The following is a 20,391-nucleotide window of genomic DNA, read 5'->3' on the forward strand; positions in this document are numbered from 1 at the left end:
TATCATTACTAAAAAGGAAAAGGTGCTTTTGCATTAAGGAATTGCTGCTGGAATTTGGCTAGGGCTGATTCAGTGACCTATATTTTTTTCTGGGCTGATTTTCAACAGCTGTCCAATTCCAACACATTGTTAGCAAATGGTTTTTGGCTACAACCAGGTTATTGCTCTTCAAGTGATAATGCACCTGAGCTGGAAAACACAGTCTGAATAAACCAAAGACTTGAGTTCAAGTGAGATCAGAACTCAGCCAGAATGAACCACCCACCACTCTGAATTCAGCAGATGACACCGACCAAAGAGATGACCTGCGTAACATAGCCTTACTTCAGACTTAGGGCTCAGACAGATCTCTACAGTAGGCCAAAGAAGAACATACTCTCACTTAAAAGAAAAGGGGATGACTTTTTCATCCACATTAAGCTTGAGTCTATTTCTGTCTGGGTGCTTTTTTCAGCTTGGTGACTTCTAGATCATGTAGAGAATGCTGAAAGCTTTTTCTTCTCCATTCCATAGATCTAGATGTTCAACACACAGGCAGGAAATACCTTTGTCCTCCCTTGGTATGTTTTCCTGTAGTTTGGTCATTCATAAACTCATTCAGATATGAGTAACCATTCCCAAAGAGCCAGTACTTTGTCAGAGTAAGTCTTCACACAGATACGTGAACTAGCAGGAACAAACCCCATATAACAGCAGCCCATATCATGATTCTGCCAGTTTGAGACATTCAACATCTGCCAAAATGCTATTAGCAACTTTGCATTCTGAGAGAAGAAAGGAAAAGCCAAGGATATTCTATAGGGACTGAACAGGAAGTAGGAAAGCTTTAATTTAGCTCCTTGTAGGCAGAACTGCCTGCTGTTACGCCAGCTGGACAGCTGACATACCCACTAACCACTAGGAATCACACTCTGCCTACATGTGATAGAACAGGAACTGTTTGCTAGTTCAGGGTGGCTCAGTAACCCAAACTGACAAGTCCACATGGAACGTCCTCCCATGTTCTCTGTTGGCTCTACTGATGCATGTTTTGAAGTTGGGGACAAAGGGATTCCTTTATGCCACTGCCTTAGGACCATCACAACTTTTGCACCTATAACAAAAACTCTTTGATGAGAAGAAAAACAAGTGCCATGCAAGATGAGTATCCACCACGATACGTATCCTGCAGTGCTGGAAGGGGATGTAGCCTAGCTCCAGTAACACACCAATTATCCTTGCATTGCCAAGTGTAAACAACACATATATTTACTTAGGGCACTGAAACAGGACGACATGCATGGTTGAAGCTGAAGAAAATCCTGGTTTTGCCTGTGATACTGGAGAGTTTGTACAAGACTAATTCTTAAAACCAGGTGTGTTTCTTAGATTCTTACAATCTTTACTCTGAAATGAACGAGGCAGCTTGTAGGGTACGCGACCTGATGTGGTTCCACCTGAGCATTTTCAAATATGGAAACTTGAGTTATCACTTAGCTGAGGAAAGAGGAGGAACCATTGATATGGAGATCTGAAGGTACTTAAAGCGGTATCCAAAGCTCTGCTTTGCAGTGATTCTCAATGGTGTGTGCCCTCCTGGATCTCACTGGAGCGATACCATGCTACAGTGGAAATTAATGTAGAAACAAGTGGTCCCCTGTGTTACACAGAAGACAATCCATGCCGGAGAGGAGACAGTTGTAGTAAGTTTTTATTTGCCAGGCTCTAATTCTGCAACTCACCCATTTAAATAAAATATAAACCAATCACAGGATGTCATAAAAGTGTCTCAGAAAGTAACATTTGCTGTTACCAGGACAGAGAGGTGACACATCAAATACAACACAGTTACAATAAAACCAGCATTCTTTATTACCCTGTATGTACACTCCTCCTGCTCCAGCACTCCTGTCAATGAATCACCCTGTGTGACGATTGGTGAAAATAACATTTGTTTTCTACTTGCACAGCAGAAGAGGGAAGCTCTTTACTAGATGAGGGCACTTTCTCCCCTGCAAGAAACTTTCACAACATGTCTTTCTGCAAATGGGACAGGGAGTGTCTGTCCTATGGCTTTTAGCTGAAACTGGTTTTAGAGGAGTTTTTATCTCCATGAATTGAGACAGGCAAGTTCAGTGTTCCCCACCTGTGCAAACTCCACTGTGTGTTACTTGTAACAGTGAAGAGCAGGCACTACGAAGTACCTGGCAGTGGTGAAATGCCCTCATACTGTGAAGTCCATCAGAAGGCAGAAAAAGTTCTTTTCTCAAATGCACTTAGATACCTAAATATGCAAACCAGCATTAAGTGGTGACTGCCAAAGCACAGAAGGTGCTTAACTGTTCCTGGTGTCGATTTTTCCAAATATTGTGACAAGTTTCAGGTGGTGACAAATGTCTGTGACCAAACCACTTCGTGGTACTAGAACTGTCCTCTTCCTTAGATAGACTCTGCAAGTGGAACAGTGTTTATCTACGTTCCACCATTCCATGCAAGAAATATGAGGCTGCACCACATGCAGCCAGCTGGGTGCCGTTGGAGGCACTCAGAAACAGCAGTCAGTAGAGAGTTCATGGTGCTCAGCACCTTGAAAGAGCACAGAAGATAAAGGCATGAAAATCAAATCATTCTTGAAGCAGTTTTCTGCTCAAAAAAGCACCTGGTCATTTTTTGGATAAATACTTTCCTCACTTTTAAAGACAAAAATGTGAATATTTTTCCAGTTCTATAAGGAACATTCATGTTAATAACAAAACTGTTAAATATCCTACATGCAATACTTTGCTAGAGCCCAGATCTTCTGGCCAGAATTCTATGATTCTATAAATTCTACCTGGCACTCCTTATCATGAGGCAGGGAATCACCATGGGTGCAGAATTTGAACCTTGTGTCCTCACAACACCCTTGTGAGGTAGATAGATATCATGACATCTTCTTCAGGAGGGGAAACTGAGGCAAAAAGAGGTGAACTGACTTGCATGAGGCTACACAGCAAGCCTGGGAGCAGAACTCAGGCCATGCTCACACATCCCTCAACTGTAACACGCTGCCTTACCTCCCACCCAACTTCTTCTCCAGGGCTGAACAAAAAGCATCCACGTACCGCTGACAAAATGCACCTAGCCCAACACAAATCTTTCTGTAGAGTTCTCCTTCAGAAATGACATAAACAGGTGCCACAAGACACTTTTCTCACAGGACCTGAATTCTGAAGTACACAAGACAACTCCCATTGCTGTCAGCCAACACAAGTTCTAATATCTGGCCCCCTACATTTTCACAAGGCCTTCAGTTAGAGCCTTTCTCATGCCTTGTCTGCACTCCAAAATTCCAGTGTTAATTAACAAGGCACATCAGGGGCTAATCCAGGAACTTTCACAGTAGGTGTGAAGTCCTCTAGGCCACCAGTCATTTCCAGGTTGGTGCTAACAAAACACTGGCTGGCATGTGGAACCACATGCTGTGGCTGAGAGAGGAAAAGGGTCCTGGCCCTGCCAGTGCCACCGCGCAAGAAACACAAAGCTTGCCTTAACTTATTGCTCAGGACATCGGCTGAATCATGACCAGCATGGAATTGTGTTATATCAACCCTCAATAAGGGTGTCTAAATGCAGTGAGATTTGGGAGTGAAAATAAGGCAATGGAAAATGTGCTGGATGTCGGCCTAGAAGGATTCCACCACATGGCTGAGGCCCTACTAAAACAAAATATAACATGACGTGACATAACATAACATAAACATAGCAAACACAACACAGCACACCCCATCTTTCACTAGACAAGTGACAATAAGGATTTCTCTGTATAGCTGCTGACTTGTGGATATAAGTAATAGTTAATGAGTTTGAGCAACCTGGTCTAGTGGAAGGTGTCCCTGCCCATGGCAGAGGGGTTGCAACTAGATGATCTTTAACTTCTCTTCCAATCCAAACCATTCTATGATTCTACAAATTTTCAGCCTCTGCCTGAGTGCAGTGATCAATGCTAATGATTTACAAGTATATACCAGTGATACAATAGTTCAAACAATTTGATACAACAGCCTGCCCTCTCTTTATTTAAAGTTCAATAAATTCTTAACCTCGACCTTGATTTAAGGTACAATGGATTACTTGATCATACTTATGATTCAGGCACATGATCCTTAGGGTTGTGTAATTAAACAGCACTTTTGGCTCCTGCATGACTGGAATAAATTTGAGTTGGTTCATGCTTGAAGTGATGTGTGACTCCTGGAAGGTAGCAAACACGTGACACTCAATCTGAAGTGGTGATGAGACTCTATAGAGGGCTTCAGGCAACAGGGACTAGTACTAAGGGTCCTTTCCTTGTTTAACACATGAAATCTTCACTGCTCACTGGTTAGTTGTGCTGTTTGCCCAGGTTGGGAATGTGTCCAGCTCAAACATAGGTCTTCCCCATGTGTTGATGGCCAGTGTGACACACAAGACTCCAATGATGTTCATCGGTATTCCAGATCTAACCTGTTAGGACAAAAGCCCAGATCAACAATGATAACCAAACACCAGCACAGCAAATTGCAGCAAGGCCTATTTGTACGCACACTAGAAAGACACATGGTCAAATAAATCACAGAAATAGCCACTGTATCCACTGCGCTATGTAGCTGCTTAGGTGGAGATGCCAAGGAACACACTGTGCAAAGCCTTGGAACACTTTGCTATAAAACTAGTCTAGCAGCTTTAAGGCATGTACAGTAAGGTGCTCTTATTAGTTAAAGAACAGCTTCTGCCCCCTTGAAGTCTCCAGTTAGAAAATCAATAATGTTTGGGTGTTCGGCACAGAACCTGGCACTGTGATCTGGCAGGCAATCAGAGGGGGGGAGCTTAGGGTAACTGATTGTTACCTTCTGCTTTCAGCTCCTGTGGAAACAAGGCTTCAGCTACACTCACCAAAGCCCCAGAAGACTGGAAAGCACTGGCTGCATTTTAACCCTTCAGTATTTAAGAGACTTATGATCTGTCAGTTTTTAATTTCAATTGGGCTGGGCCGTATGTCTGCAAAGCCTGTGAGAAAGGCACTGTTACTTCAAAGATGCAAATCTTTATTGCAAATTAACACCGCATAAGAGAGGGGCATAGGGTGATAGTTACAGCTCATAAGAGCTTCCTGACACTTCAGAAATACTTGGCTAAGAAAATTAACCTCTCACCATATTTCATGATAAAGGCAATGGAGATCTTCAGATAAGAGATCACGCAATTATCATCTTACCATATCCAGAACACGGATGTGGCCATAGGAAAACACTATTGCATTTGGCGGTGTTGCAACAGGTAGCATGAAGGCAAAGGAAGCACTGAGAGTAGCAGGCAGCATAACATACAAAGGATGGATCTTGACAGATTCAGCCTGTAATAAAATGGAGAGAATTTCACACTGGAGGTATTCCAAAAGAAAAGCATAGAGAACATTTCCCAGGCCATTGAGACACAGGCTCATTTCATTTCCTGGTATTAAAACATCAAAGTAATTTACAAGAATATTATTCTGAAATCCACATGAGCTTAAAGATAACTTTGCTCTCGTTTCCTGTCCCACGATACTTAAAAACAATGCTTGAATCTTTCTTGTTGTTTGTTTTGCTCTGTGGTATAATTTGGAGTTCTGGTCATATTTATCCAATGACTTTTCTTTGCCCTCGCACCACGCTTTTGCCAAGGTAATGCAGGGATGGGATTATAATTACTAGCATGTGGAGTAACACTCTTAGACATCACATAAACTCTGTGGGACTCAGAACTTAATTGCCAATTTGAGTCACTAATAGCTCAGCACCTTGACTGACATAATTTTACTTTGACGAAATGATCTAGCATAAAGCAGTTGTACTTGACAAATTAAAGAAAAAAGTAATCTGTTTTTTTTCCTTCATTCTACAATTTCAATTCTGCTCAGAAAAGGCAGCAAAACTTTTCAGGTTTTCCTCTGAATGTGTTAAAATTATTCTGGCTTCCCATGGAAAATGGCACATTTCTAATAACCAGGCCTACCACTTTCTGTATTCTAGCATAAAACCATGAAGATGAAGGAACCATTCAAAAGGATGAACCGCAAGTGCTGCATTTTGTTTTGGTTTGGATTTTTATGCGTGTGTTTTTCCAGTTCCGAGTTGGTGGTTCAAATACAAAACGACCGGAAGTAACCGGTGTTTGTTGATCTGCATTAAAAGAGTGCCTCTCACTTCACTTTCTCCAGGGCCAAGGGACACATCTTACAGAAGGCTTGAAATGGCTTGCTCTTCAGTGACAGTGCCATGGGATAGGCATCCTGAATTACCTCCTGCCCCAAAGAGCTGGTTCTCATGGTTCAGGCATATAGGTAGGGCAGACTGGAGAAAGTTTGCATTCCCACTTTACATCTACATATGATGCTATAAACATAGTGATGAATCCCAGCTAAAATCACTGGTATGGTATACTGTCAGATAGACTGCTTCATTACTGGCTTTCAGATTAACATTGGAGCAACTTTCAAGACAATAAATATGATATTGCTTTGCCACTAGAGACTGTCAGTTTAACTCTGATCTCCCAGTTGATAACATAACAGGATGGAAATAATCTTACCATGGATGAAAAGACAGGTAGGAAGAGGGTGGCTGTGGCGACATTACTGGTGCATTCAGTGAAGACAGCTATAATAAGCGAAAGTACTGTTGCAATGGCCCATGGTGGGATAGATCCTAGTGGAGTCATTTGATGACCCAGCCAAGCTGAGAGCCCAGAGGCCTGACAAGAAGAGAGAGTGTTTTTCAGTAAGGCTTTGAACCCCTAGCTCATGAACAGGGAACTCATGTTATATGTAACGTTCCTACCAAATAATGCGAAATGACTCCTGAATTATATGAACACCACATGGGAAAATGCAATGATCTATCACAAACACTAAAAGAAATTCCTTGCCAACTAGACATAATACGGAGTCCCACTTTCCTTATTTTTCTGGAACTCAGATACTTGTTCACACTTTGGTTACAAAGTTATGTTTTTTTGCTAAACAGAAACAATTATTGATAAGACTATTGCAAATACTTAATGTGTCACTCACAAGTTTCCTGGCATGTTTTTCTAAGGTTTCTGAAGATACTGATGCGGTATGAATGCTCTGTTGTATGTATGTAGGCAGTGATTGACTCAGGTTACAAAACCTTTGACTTGATGCCTTCTAATGCTCTGGAGCTTTAATAATGTATGTATGTTGTATGTAGATGAATGTAAGGCCATAGAGCTTTAATTTGCCCCATGGTTTAAAACTACCTAGCCACAAAACTTAGATCTGAATATGAATTTCCTCAATGCATGGCACTGTTGATAGCTAAGGCTTGCTTTGATTTAGATGCATCTTAGCAGTGATGAAGGAAACAATACAGTTCACCTCAAGATTCTTTCCTGTTTTGGGAATTCAGCTGCCTTTTCTGTGAGTTTATGAACATAGGATCAAACCATGGTCTTACAGAATGCAGCATACTTCCTAGCAACAGCCACTGACAAGAAGCTCAAGAAACCCCGCTGTACACAATTATGGAGGATGTCTACCCACAACGATTTTCTTCTTGACCACTTCAGTAGTGGTTTGTTTTAAATCTCAAGACATATATCCTTTAAACAAATTGTAAGCGGTTCTGAAAATCTTACAAGTGTTCTCTATACTTCCATTTTTCTAGCCAGGGCTGGGATTGGGATGATAACATTAATAACAAAGGCTGCTTTTCTGGTCCATCCAGCCAGTGAAGATCCCAAACTACTCTGCAGCCTCCAAGAAGTAAGATAAATTGAAGAAACTTGGTCAGAGCACACAAATTCCTGAAAAAGAGGCACAAACATTCACCTCTCCTCCCCGTTTCTGCTAATTTAGATCTGCCTCCAGATCTGAACATCTCTACTGGGTTTGGATTTGGGTGCATGCCCGGTAATACAGGACTAGATAACAAACCAGGGAAGTTCGCCTTTGAGTCAGAGAAAAACAGATGTCAGGACATACTGCGCTTGCATCAGCCAAAGCAAAACCTCCTCCCAGCAGCAGCACAATGCTCCAGGGCATCTTCCTCTGAACCACATTCCAGTCTAGCAGCGGGGTTGATGAAAATGGCTTTTTTATATCTGAAGTAAGGAATGAAAAGCAGAACATGGTTTAGGAGAGTGAAGACATTTTGTCTCCTGTTCTATAAGATACTAGGGAAAGACCCAACAGGCAGATGCATATTACTGGAAAACCTGCGCAGGTTAAGGGTAGTACGCAGGAGCAGGGACTGTGCTCCAGCCCTGCCCAAGAAGTGCGGGAGGTGAGCTACCCTGAAGAACTGCATGCAAATCCAGTACGTGTTTCTGCCATGTTAGCTGGAGCTGGCTGTTTCACAATGTTACAATTCCTCTTTTAAATACCTTCTTCAGCCTGTTCAGGGTCAGACACACTTGGATTCCGGCCTATGAATTTGGGTTTATTAGCAGGAAGGATAAACAGCAGCAGGGCAATAAGCACAGCAGGAGCAGAATCAGTGATATACCTAAAAGAAAAAAAAGAGAATATCGCTTAGAAAATAGAGATCTTTCTCCTAGAAGACAGCTACCTTCTGGCATTGCAGTCACTGCTCTTTGTCATCCTGTTTGGGGCTCGCACATTAGCAAAACAGCTCATTAGATCATGACTGAGGTCTCTCAGACCTGCCATGACACAAACACCATAATAAAATAAACTAGCTATAATACACATTAATAACCAGAGTCACAGATGACAATGGCTCCTGGGAGCAGGGTTCCTTCTTTGTGAAGAGATTCAACACTAGTATCTCAATGACAGATGTGTAAAGAAATGGTCTGAATGATAGTTCCATTGTGCATTTCATGTTCTTAATCTGCCACAGACATCACGCGAAGAAATCATTCAAAGCACCAAATCAATTTCCCAGTGAGTTCTAAGCTATTGTTTAGAGGCAGTGTTACCAAATATTGAAATAACACCGCAACTGACTGGACCTCATAGAAACAAAATACTAACATGCACATCAGTGTGACTGAGACCAGCAGGACAGAATTTTCTCTTCCTTTAGGAGGCTCGGCTTGCTCCATGTCCCAGTCTCCAGCCTTCATTGCAGTACAAACTGTCAAACAATAGATCAATTGACGATCTCATGCACAAGTGACAGGATCAAGCCCAGCAAACAAATGAATTCAGATAAGGTTGGAATGAATGACCCTGCACTCAAAGTGGAATGTAAGAGCAAGGGAATCTGATTCACAACCAAGAGAGTACAGTGTGAAAAAAAACTCTAAAAACTTACTTTCCTCCTCCTGGGAAGAGGCTGGTGGCCCAGCCTTTTACAAAGCCTGGGTTTCTGGAAAACCACAATAGAACCAGCAAAAGAAACATTAGGAGGACATTGAATTCAGCATAGGAGATAGGGCCTAATTTCTTCATTTCTGCCTTCAGCACGTCGTATGCAGCTTTTTCTTTAGCAGTTCTCTCTGTCCCACAGCCCCAGCTTTTTTTAAAGCTTTAAGAAAAAGGGAAAAGAATATACCGTATTAACACACAAGAGGGATTTAGCATGCTTGCCACTCTAAAGCTGTCACTCCTGGGGACAGACACAGACTACAGAAGAGGCCAGGACAAAGAAAAGACAACAGTGCCAAAGTATTTAATGCAGACACACCAGTTCTCATAGAAGAATGGGATCTATGAACAGGTGTAAGTTCCTGTCCAGTTTGGAGCAACCTGGGAAGAAAACTTCAGTTTTGAATCAAGGGTAGCAAAACAGATACGCTAGCTCTCCTAGGGCTGAAGTTCTCAAATGTGAAATTGAAAAATAAAAAGGCAATTCTGTCTGAACATTAAGAATGTATAAAGCTTTTGTCGTAGTGCAACTCCCATGAACACAAAAGGTTTAAAGACCACAAAAGTTGCTGTGAAATGGAACTGCTCTCTGTTACAAAATAAGTAACTTGTCAATGCATTTGTTTTATCCAGATTTCTCAGTGAGGTGATCTGCACTAGCTGAGAGGTTTACACAGTACCACGCAGTTAGATACTCACTTGAATCCCATGAAGAAGCACTGTAGCCAAAGCCAAGCTAGTACTAACATCAATATCATGTTTGGGAATGCAAACCCAAACCAGGAAGCAAAATTCACAACATCATTATTTTGGGGGTATAGCCTGAAAAGAAAAATGCTTTCTGTAAGAATGTCAAAACTTTTAGTAATCATCTGCTCTCCCTTTAATATGCACTAGTGACAATTATACATGTAAATCTAGGACAACCATTACAAGGAATCATAGGCAACAGCCATTGCCTAACTGCAGTCAATAGGAAGGCAGCCTGGATTTCAGAGCAGAACCTAAATGATCCTCAGTTTTCCCTGTATTTTACTTCAATGTATATAGGAGCTCATGTAAGCGCTGCTGAAAGATCTCCCACACAGGCTAGGTACCTTTCACTTCCAATATGCCTGTTCATTTATCCCAAGACAGGACATTCTTTCTTCCTCCCTGTTCATTCTAATAAGAGAGCAAGAATTGTGTTTCTTGAAATTAGTAGCTGCACTTCTGCTCACTTCAATAGAAGATGAAGTTGCTATTTGGCTTAAAAGAATGAAACCAGTGTCTTAAGAACAGCAACTTTAGTTCTCCTCTGCGTTCACTGGAGGAAAGATATCAATAGCAAATTTCCAGCTAGGTGTCAAAACCAATGGGTAGTGTGGCAGCTGAGGTTTAAGTACTGCCAACATAAGCAAGCAATGTTGAGGGACTGTTGTGGAGTCTGCAAAATTTCTGCTGTCGATTAGGTTGTATTTAAATCAATTTCCAAACTCAGTTTAGCAAAAAGTATTTTGTGGATAAATCCTTTCTTTTACAAAAGTATCTGTAGAGTTTACACAGCTACAGCATGGAGGAATAATATTATAGGAGAGGCTAAGCTATTTTTTGCTCTCCTCAGTGTGCTTATGAGAAGGGTTAATCATGCATTTTTCTGATGCTCTTCACTGCAGTTCCTCTGCATTTCAGTTGAAAAAGGAAGCAGAACCACCAATATCTCATGATCAACTGTCTGCCTGCTGATTACCAGAACGTATTTCCAAGTCTCTCAGGAGACCTATAATAGCAGCACATAGCTGCCTAAAAAAGGCTGAAGCAGAAAAAAGAGGCCCATCACTTTATACACGTTTCTCTCTCTCAGTTCATGGACTGGTTATTGCCTATAGTTTGCAACTGAAACTGTCATCTAAGACTAATCAGTTGGTCACAGAAACAGTAAGACAGTATAAGTAAAAGAAACAGCAAGAATGACTTACTGATTCATCTGGCCTTTCAATACAATGTTTGGTCCTGTTCCAGTGAGTGTTGCAGTTCCTCCAATGCTGGCAGCATAGCATACACAGAGCGTCATTCCCTTACGTATACGCTTCCTCATTTTCTTTTCTTCAGAAGATCTGGGGTCATCAGGGACTTGTCCATCGCTGACGACTAGACACAAAGAACATGACTTGCCTCAGGTGAAGTTAGGGAGGCAGAGAGTTCAGGACAGGGTCTGCAGGCTCAGTGCTTCCAGTTTGTGTGTGTCATGTATTTTAATTAAAAAACCCCACAGATACGTTCCTAAACACTTTGGACTCATGTCCATGAGCAGCTGAAGAGAGAGGTTGACAATCCAGGTCTACATGATCCAAGAAAGCCGTTGTCCACATTGGTGCCACAGTTTCTCAGCAGTAATCTCCTGTTTCACACAGAGCCTTACCACCAACCAGATACTGTAGTCACTAGAACCATTCCAATACCATGGTAAGAACCCAACTAGCTTTAACAGCTGTGAATATGGGCAGAAAAAACCCACCCAAAACCAAATTCTTGCCTGGCATAACTATTAAGATCGATATGTTCTGTCAGTTTACATCAACTGTGAAATTTTGCTGCTGTGTCCATTGTTCTCTGAGGTTAACAGTCTAACCTTGAAGTCTGACTGGACTAATGGAGCAGGACAACGAATTTATGGCAATTACAACCCACTCAATAATACCAAAAGGTATTTTTTGCACACATTTATTACCTTCACTGTATGTTAAAATAGATTAGTCAGCAAAGTGAAGTCCTTCTAAGTGGACAAAAAACCAGCAAAATTATTATTACTGGTCTCAGAGCGGAAGTGCGGTTTTGGGAGTCAAGAATCAACGTTAAAAAGAGCATTTGCAAATATGAAAACTTATCTTTAATACAACTTTTTGGAAGGTAGAAATGAGCAACCTTACAGAGCACTCTGTGACCAAGTGGTGTTCTTGCAGGCTTACATATCTTAGATAAACACGGTGTCTGAGTTTTGCACAGTCATAGTGCATTCTCCCTTAGCAAGTGAGGTAAGAAAGGAAGCAACCAAAAAGCAGAGATCACAGTTGTATCTAAATGATGCCTCCAAGGTTCAAACAAATATCGCAGTTACGAGTCAATCTCATGACAGAGCAATCTCTGGCACACGTAAGCACCCTTCTTCTACACTGTGCCTTCCATGGACATGTAAGCCAGAAAATGGGCATGGTGTGTCCCAGGCAGAAGGCTTGAAGTATGGGACACAGTATGCAGTGCCACCATTTGCACTCATTCTTACACACATTCACACAGGGAATCGTGGCAGATCAAGTTGCTAATTCAGTGAAATCACATCTCCATGAAAATCCCCAAGACAATCTTTCATTCTCTGAAAGAGAAAGGCACCACAGATCTGATCTTCAACGGTATTTAATAATATAGCCCTCTGTAACAGCACAGTAGAGCAGTGAAATCAGAGGGACTGAGTTTGTGTACATGGTTCAAGTCAAGTGAAACCTACTGCAGAACCACAGCGTTGACAGAAGGACCTTGTGGGGTCAAGCATCAGGATAAGATCACACTTTAAAGTGTTCCAAACAGTAGTTTGTCTACTGTGAGTCAAATGACACCAGCTCCGCTTTTCCACGCAGCTTTTAAAGTATGCCTCTTTCTTCTCCCCACTTCCACATACAATCTGGCCAAAAAAAGAGCTATTTATTACCCCAGAACCAAAAATAGGTTGTGTTTGCACAAATTTTTTCAAACATTCCTACATGGCTTAGAAGCTGAATCCTCACTGATAACCACAAGGTTTAGAAAGTGGAATGCTGGGGGGTTGGACAGTATTTCCCACAGGATACACTTTTCACTTCCCTGAGCAGGCAGTTAATTCTAGGAAAACTAGAGGAGGATGACCCCATCTTGAAGGAAATAACATAACAACCTGCATGGGATTTAGCACTAGGCGTAACAAAACGGCAGCCACTACAATTGGAAGCCATTTCGTAAAACCTAAATGTCTTACATTTAGGGATTATCAGTCAGGTTACCATCCTCTTTCCTTCAGAAAGGTATAGAGAACTCCTTCTAGTCAGGGAGCTCTGAGTATAGCAAGTGCAGTAGAATGAACTCACTGCTGAGTAGGCCTTACCATGCACTGAAGTGGGATCTGATGCATTCTTTTCCTCCAGCTCAGTCGCTGTATTTGTTTGCCCGGCTGCTTCTTCCATCATGGTCACATCATACTCTGTGCTGTCCATTTGATCCAGGACAGCTTGGACAATAGGAACCATCATAGCAGTGGTGGCTGTGTTACTTATCCACATGGACAGGAAAGCGGTGACTACCATAAATCCCAGCATGAGGCTGAAAGAAGAGAAACAGACAGAGGAGAAAGGAGGAGAGAAAACAGATGCTGCTAGGCTTTGTAGTCACTGCAATTCAGGCAGCAGAGCCCAGGCAGGGATGTGTGTAGCGTCCAGTAATACAAAGCAGGGGCAGATTCCCTTCTAGGACAGCTCTGCCACCTTCACTGAAGGAATGCCAGAAAGCCATTTAGCTCCTTAGTCTGTGCATGATTAAGTCTGTCTACATTTTGCCCACAACAGCAAGATCCAGATGCTGTTTTTGGCTAAAGGACAAGTAAAATGTTCCTGCTGCCAGACTTCACCTCTAGAAACTCTGTACAAGTGCAGCTAAAGAGGTTCTTGAAGGTTCCCTTCTCTGCTGACTGTTAAACACCATCCCTACACCTCTGCTAAAAAGACACAAGCAAGGAAGAAGGAATGTAACACTCTTACAGTGAAGGTTTCACCCCAAGAATCAGCAGGACCCTCAGTGCAATCCTTTTGTGAAGATTCCAGTGTTCAACAGAAATTGCAACAATCAGCCCTCCAACGAAAAGCATGTTTGTGTCATTTAGGTACTGCAAGGACACCTGAAAAACAGAGAAGGTAGGTCAGGGCCCAAATGTTGCCTCTCACTAGCTTCACTAGCATGTGTTGCCTTTCATCTTCTCAAAGCCTTTTACTGCACCAGGCCCAACACTGGCAGAAGGAGCAGTTGCAGCCTCAGGGCTACCTCCAGTTTCCTGAACCCTTGATCCCGTTTAAGTGCTGAACTGTCTAGTGCAGGGGCAGTTTTGTGCATCATAAATCTTCTTTTTGGATTATCAGGCATTAATAAAGTCCAAAATGTCAGCAGTTTCCTAAAACATTGTTAGAGGCTCAAAGTATTGTGTGAGTACTAGAAATGCCAAGCTCCAAAACAGATTTCTCAGCACCGTTAGTAACCACACCTGCCCTTAGCAACTTGTTGGCCAGCAGTGAAGCTGGGTTACAGTACACAAATACAGCCCCTCTCCCTTGGACTAAAGCACTAGCGCAAAGAGCCAGAATGAGCTTTGGAGGGCACACAGGGTACTTGCTGGCATCATGCTGTCTACCCTGTCAGAAGAAATTTGTCCATGCATTTTGAGATCTCCCAGAGGATATGTCAGCACTGACCTTTCATGGGATGGGTTATGAACACACAAGCTGCTGGCACTAGTGGGATGCTCTCCAGCAAGATCCACGCCCAGGAACAGACCTTCCCCTCTACCACCTCAGGCTCCACACCCTTAACATTTTGGGCAAACGCATATTTAGTTCAGCATCTTTCCATACAGGAAGGCTGAACACTGCTTGAGCACATGTTCAGAAATAGCACCACAAAGCCGCAACACTTTCCTATCAGACTTCTTTGCTGAATATTGACGGAGGATCAGAGCAATGCATATCCCTATAGCAGATCTGGATTGAGCAAGAACTGCTCCTTACCTTCTTAGAGCTCTGAACTCCAAGCAGAGGGAAAAATACCACAGGTATGAGGGAGGTAACAGCCAGTGGGATCACTTCAGTGCACCAGTATACTGCCATGATGATGATGATATATGCACATTTGGCCTCCTGCAACATAATGGAAGACACATTTAAGCATAGAAAACCATTCTTAGAGATAAGAAACACATTGGTAGTTCTTACAGGGAGCCCAAACACTCCATTGTCTGTAGCTTAATAATAGCTGAAATAGGTAGCTGAAGCATCAGGATTTAAACTTGTACTTTTAAACCTTGTTCTGAAGTCACTTACATCTTTTTGACCACAGTGTTTGTTCTAATGCACCCCCACAAAATGTAGGGTGTGAGAAAAACAAACCTTCCACAACTAGGTAAGTACACAGTTTGCAGTGTGCAATTACGTCTCATCAGTTGAGCTAAGCAGATTTCATATCTAGGAGCCAAGAATTTTTAATAGTGTTTGTAGATTTGGGCATTTCTATTTTGAGTTAATTATTTTTAAATGGATGGCCAAATTTCCCTGTGTGGATGATTAGCTTGCCTGAAATTCACAAGTCTTCGACGTGTGCCCAGTAACACACCTGAGCCCAGAAAATATATACCTAAATAATGTAAAAGTTCTTAACTTATAAAAGTAACTCTTAAAGTAAAACTCTTTTACCTTTTTTTTTTGGTGACTGAGCACATTAGAGGTTTTTAGTTACTTCCCAAATCATACTGTGCTTACCTGCTAAGGGGATTCCCTAGATTAGAAATGCTGTAACATGTCTTTTTATACTGCTGATCAGGCATTTCTGTAACCTAGCCTTCCTTGGTTTCTCCTTGCAAAATTGTTAGGAGAAGCAAGCATTCATTAGCCAACAGTAAACAGTGTTTTAAAGCTTAAGTGAGTGTTCTGTAGTTCAGAATTTGCTCATATTTAGAGTATGTGTTTATAGGATTTTATTCTAATACAACAAATGAGACTTTATTGCAAAAATAAATGGTGTTACAGTGACATTTAAAACATACCGTAAGGTGATATTTATAAATAGGGGTGAGTTTTCCTTCATTTTATAGAGAAGCTTAAAACCAGAACAGCCTTTGTAAGTAACTTGAACGTTTTTCCTTCAGACTTCCAGGAGATTAATTGCAGCACAAGTTTTGAAAAAAAAAATTTCTTCAAAGACTAAAAGATATCAGACAGAGCCTATTTAAGTCTCTTCCCTTAATAAATGTGAGGTGAGCTCATGATACAATTTATGCTGTACCACAGTAACTAAGTGCTAGAACTGACTGTGGTTAATCTGTTGCCAGTATGCAAGACAGATAAACAACTCTAAGTGAATAAAATTCACAATACAGAAGAAACACTGGTTTTGTAGAGTGGAGAGTAAATAATTTATGTGAAGTTCGAAAATACAACCACACTTACAAGTTAACCGCAACAACCACAGCCAATTCAAACAACCAAACATCTGGAATTAAATATATACCTGTATCTACCTGTGATTTATGCGAATGGTCAGAATGTTTCTTTGGTGTCTCTGGACAGTTGACAAGAAACACAGTGATCTATCTGCCTTCTCACTGAGAGCTGAAAAAGCTCTCACTGACAGAAATGTTACTCTCCCATTGTGAAATACTGTAATTTCCCCGATTAGACTGATGACACGATATTCCTACAAATACCGGAAAACTGAAGACATATTCACTTTTTTAGGGAAATTATCTTTCCTGGTATTGACCTAAGTAGCGCCTAACAGTCAAGAATTCCTCTTTCTATAAGGCACCAGCATTCAACTGCAAGGCAGGGCTGAGATCACTTAGACAGGCAAAACAGAAGGGCTGGCAGTTTTGTTTATAAATATGCACGACATTTTCCTATACTCAAAAATACACTGAGCAATACAGGTCACTCAGAAGAAAGACTGGTTTTAGCATCAGAATATACTTTAAAGCCCTAGTAGGCTAAAATACTGTGAACTGAGATTTCACATTTGCCAAGAAGGCTGAAATACATTAAAGGCCAAACTCTTCACTGGGTTATTCCAGTTTTATGCTGGTATAACTCCACTGAAAGCGAAGGAGTTGTGCCATCGCCGCCACTGGAGTAAGATGGATGTGAACTGGAGGATACTGCATGCAAAACCCTGTTATGATCGCTGCAGTACACGAAGTTCTCAGCTTCTGACGGCACCGCTGATGACGAGTGCCGCTCAGCATCACTCCTGAAAGCATCTCGGGGCCTCAGGAGCAGAGTGAGCCAGAGAACCTGGAAGCCCTGTCATTCAGTCCACTGCCACCACCACCAGGCAACACAAGACACAACTCTAGACGTGCAGGCCAGTTGTGCCCGTCTGCATCTTCGGCCTCAGAAGACTCGCATCGGATGGGCTGGGTCTGTGGGAGCCGCAGGTCCTGGCAGCGGCACCGCCCTGAGGACGAGCGCAGATCCTCAGCCGCCCAGCACCGGTGCCCCCAGATAGCTGGGGAGCGCAGCCCGCAGCTCGGCCGGGAGCGGGTGCGGGCGCTGCGGCCCCGCGGGCCGAGGGATGCTGCGGCCCAAGGCCGGCGGGCGGGCCGGCCAGGACAGGGGCTCTCGGGCAGCGGGGCCCAGGCCGGGGGCCTGGGGTGGTCTCCTGTGGGGCAGCAGGGGCTGGATGGGGGGAGGGCCTCTGTTCCCCGCCAGGGCCCCGCAGGCACTTACCCGCGTCTGCACAACGACCGGCAGCGGCAGCAGCAGCAGCGGCGTGAGGAAGAGGATGGCGAAGGACCGGTACCTCAGCAGGGGCTGCAAACACGTCGGGGCCATCTCCTGTGGGGATACACCATCAGGGCGTGAGCTGCAGCAGCTCCCGCCGCCGCCTTAAGTACGGGGCGGCGGGGCCGCGGCGGGAGGGACGTGGCAGGGGGCGACACGGCCTGCCCGCGCCCTGGCGGGACACCGGGCCCGCCCGCGCCTGCCCCGACGGGACGCAGGGCTCGCTCCCGCCTTGGCGGGGACTGGGCCGCCGGGTAGCGGTGCGGGCGTGGGCCGGGAGCGAGCGCGCTGCCGGGGAGCCGCCGCTGCGGCGCCCGCCCCGCGCTCCTGCCCCGCACCCGGCCTGCGACGGCCCCGTCAGGCTCCCGGGGCCGGCCGGCAGCTCGGGCACTGGGAGATCTCCTCAGCCCGCTCCAGCCCAAGTCAGGCCCGCCGACCCGCTCCACCGTGTGGGCGCCGAGACAGAGCGCGGGGCGTGTCCCGGTTCCCCGTGTCCGCCTCTGTGTTCGTGCTTCTGCGACCCTCCACGGACAAGGAGGCTGCTCCACGGCTGCGTGTCAGGCTGTCACACCGGCTGTGAGAAGGGTTGAAGAAGAATCTCCCTGCTCGTAGTGCTGAAAGAAGGTTGCCAGTGAGCACAGATTGTCATCGTGCACCTGATATCCAGAGACCAAAGTGCTGGCCCACAGCTTCCCTCAGGTGCTGGGCTTCCAGGAGGTGCTGATGATGCAAAGGGAGGCTCATCTCTCACTCATGTACACAGTGGTGAGGAGGGACTGAGGCACTTCAGGGAAACAGAGAGTTAAAACCACAGTGGGGCTCTCCCCAAAACAAAGGTCTGTGCAGGCATGCATGGCTGTGTTTCACTGCCTATTATTTTGTGAGGGATCATGTGTCTGAGATCTGGGTTAAAGATTAACTTGCAAGGTTATTTTTAATGTCTTCATTTCAGTGATTTGGTCTACAGTGTAGCCACAGAATCAGAGTCAGAAGTGATGGCACTACTGAAAGGGTGGCAAGCACCAACAAGATGGCAGAAAGGAACGACTGGATACTACAGTGAAGACAAATAGTTTGTTGGTATTTTATGTTCTGCTTCTGGGATGGCAACAGCCACCTGAAACTGAAGGCAGCATAAATCATATCTTGACAATTTGATCCTGCAGTCTTACTAAGCAGTTACAGAAATAAAGAATTTCAGATTCCACAGCAAGTAATGAGGGAGCTCTGACTACAGCTTGCACTATTTGTCCTCTGGCAACCAGAGAAACTTGAGTGACAGAAGTTCAAAATTAGACACTCCAATATTAATGTTCTGTTTGTAAAAGCAGTGAATGTCTGCTAAGGAAAATAGTAGCCAACCGGATCTGGACAGATTCCAAATCTTCAAACCTTTAGCAGCAGTCCCTCTGGGTAATTTACCAACACAGAGGAAACTTCACACCAGTGCAAAGCCTAGCAGAAAGTGGGGAATCAGCCAAAACTTGCATTCCTTTGGCCAGTCTCCAATGAAAAAATGGTCCCTAGTCAACAAAAAAAAGGACTACAAGCGCTTAAATAAGAAAATGAAAAGAGTTAACTCTAAAGGAGTTGTACTAAGGGTCACTCTAATAGACCAGTGCAAATATGATTTGCTGTCTTCTTGTTTAAATGAGATGCAGTGCAGGTAAGAGAAGTAAAGGCCGTAAACATGTGTTGATACCTTGAGATGGACTAATCTTGTGAAAGGAGACTTGCTTGCTGTACTTGAGAATGAGATCAGGGACTCCTGTGGGCAATTCAGTTAGCCAGTTCATGCCTCAGTGTCCTCTGAAGTCAAATACAGAGAAGGGAATAAATATTTCCTTATTGTGCAGAATTATTGCAAACTTGCCTTCAGTATGCTATGCAAAGTACACTCTATGGTATGAAATAAAACAAAAAAAGGATTCACAGAAAAGAACAAGCATCTGATTAACAGGAAATCAGATTGAAAGATAGTGGAGTACGCTCTTCTGCTGTTCATACAGCAACTGTCAAGCAGAAGAGCTTACCTTTGGGAGGAGGAGGGGAGGGATGCGAGAAACACAGTATTCCCTGCGGTTCTTAGGAACAGTTGACTTGGGACAGGGATGAGAAGACAGTGCAGGCCTCCCAAGAGATTACAGAGCAGAAATGAAAGAGCAAAGGAAGTAAACAAGGAGGTGTCAATCAAGACCGTTAAGTACCTGACTCTTGGAGATGAATACCCACTTGCTATTTCTTCCAGTGGAGCTGCCAGGTCAATACCAGTGGAAGGAGAGGGAGATCTAGGAACAACACTGAGTCCAGATTTTGCTCCTTTACCTGAGCATGTTTTTGTCTGAGACCCAGTTCCCAAACTAAGCAACTGTAATCTTTTCATAAATCAAGACCAGGATTGGTAAACTGAGTTTAGAATCCTAACTTTAAAGGCTGATCATTCCCAGCACTTTGACTAAAGCAAAAGCTGGGAAAAATCTAAAGCATGATCATGGAAATGAGCAATTTTTATTT

General features: G+C 43.5%; 1 protein-coding gene across 1 annotated transcript; it reads right to left on the reverse strand.

The window, feature by feature from the left end:
• Positions 1 to 4,139: 4,139 nt before the first annotated feature.
• On the reverse strand, positions 4,140 to 17,928 carry LOC142363719 (Na(+)/citrate cotransporter-like). The gene is made up of 12 exons (XM_075440083.1): positions 17,824 to 17,928; positions 15,115 to 15,243; positions 14,098 to 14,234; positions 13,449 to 13,663; positions 11,293 to 11,464; positions 10,034 to 10,156; positions 9,282 to 9,494; positions 8,386 to 8,507; positions 7,985 to 8,103; positions 6,571 to 6,732; positions 5,216 to 5,353; positions 4,140 to 4,464 (listed from the first exon to the last, which is right to left on the reverse strand). Exons 1-12 carry the CDS (start codon positions 17,926 to 17,928, stop codon positions 4,336 to 4,338), a joined length of 1,764 nt encoding a protein of 587 aa, XP_075296198.1. The 3' UTR covers positions 4,140 to 4,335.
• Between the last annotated feature and the right edge of the window lie 2,463 nt (positions 17,929 to 20,391).

This window comes from Opisthocomus hoazin, chromosome 20 (assembly GCF_030867145.1).
Source record: "Opisthocomus hoazin isolate bOpiHoa1 chromosome 20, bOpiHoa1.hap1, whole genome shotgun sequence".
NCBI classification, from domain to species: Eukaryota; Metazoa; Chordata; class Aves; order Opisthocomiformes; family Opisthocomidae; genus Opisthocomus; species Opisthocomus hoazin.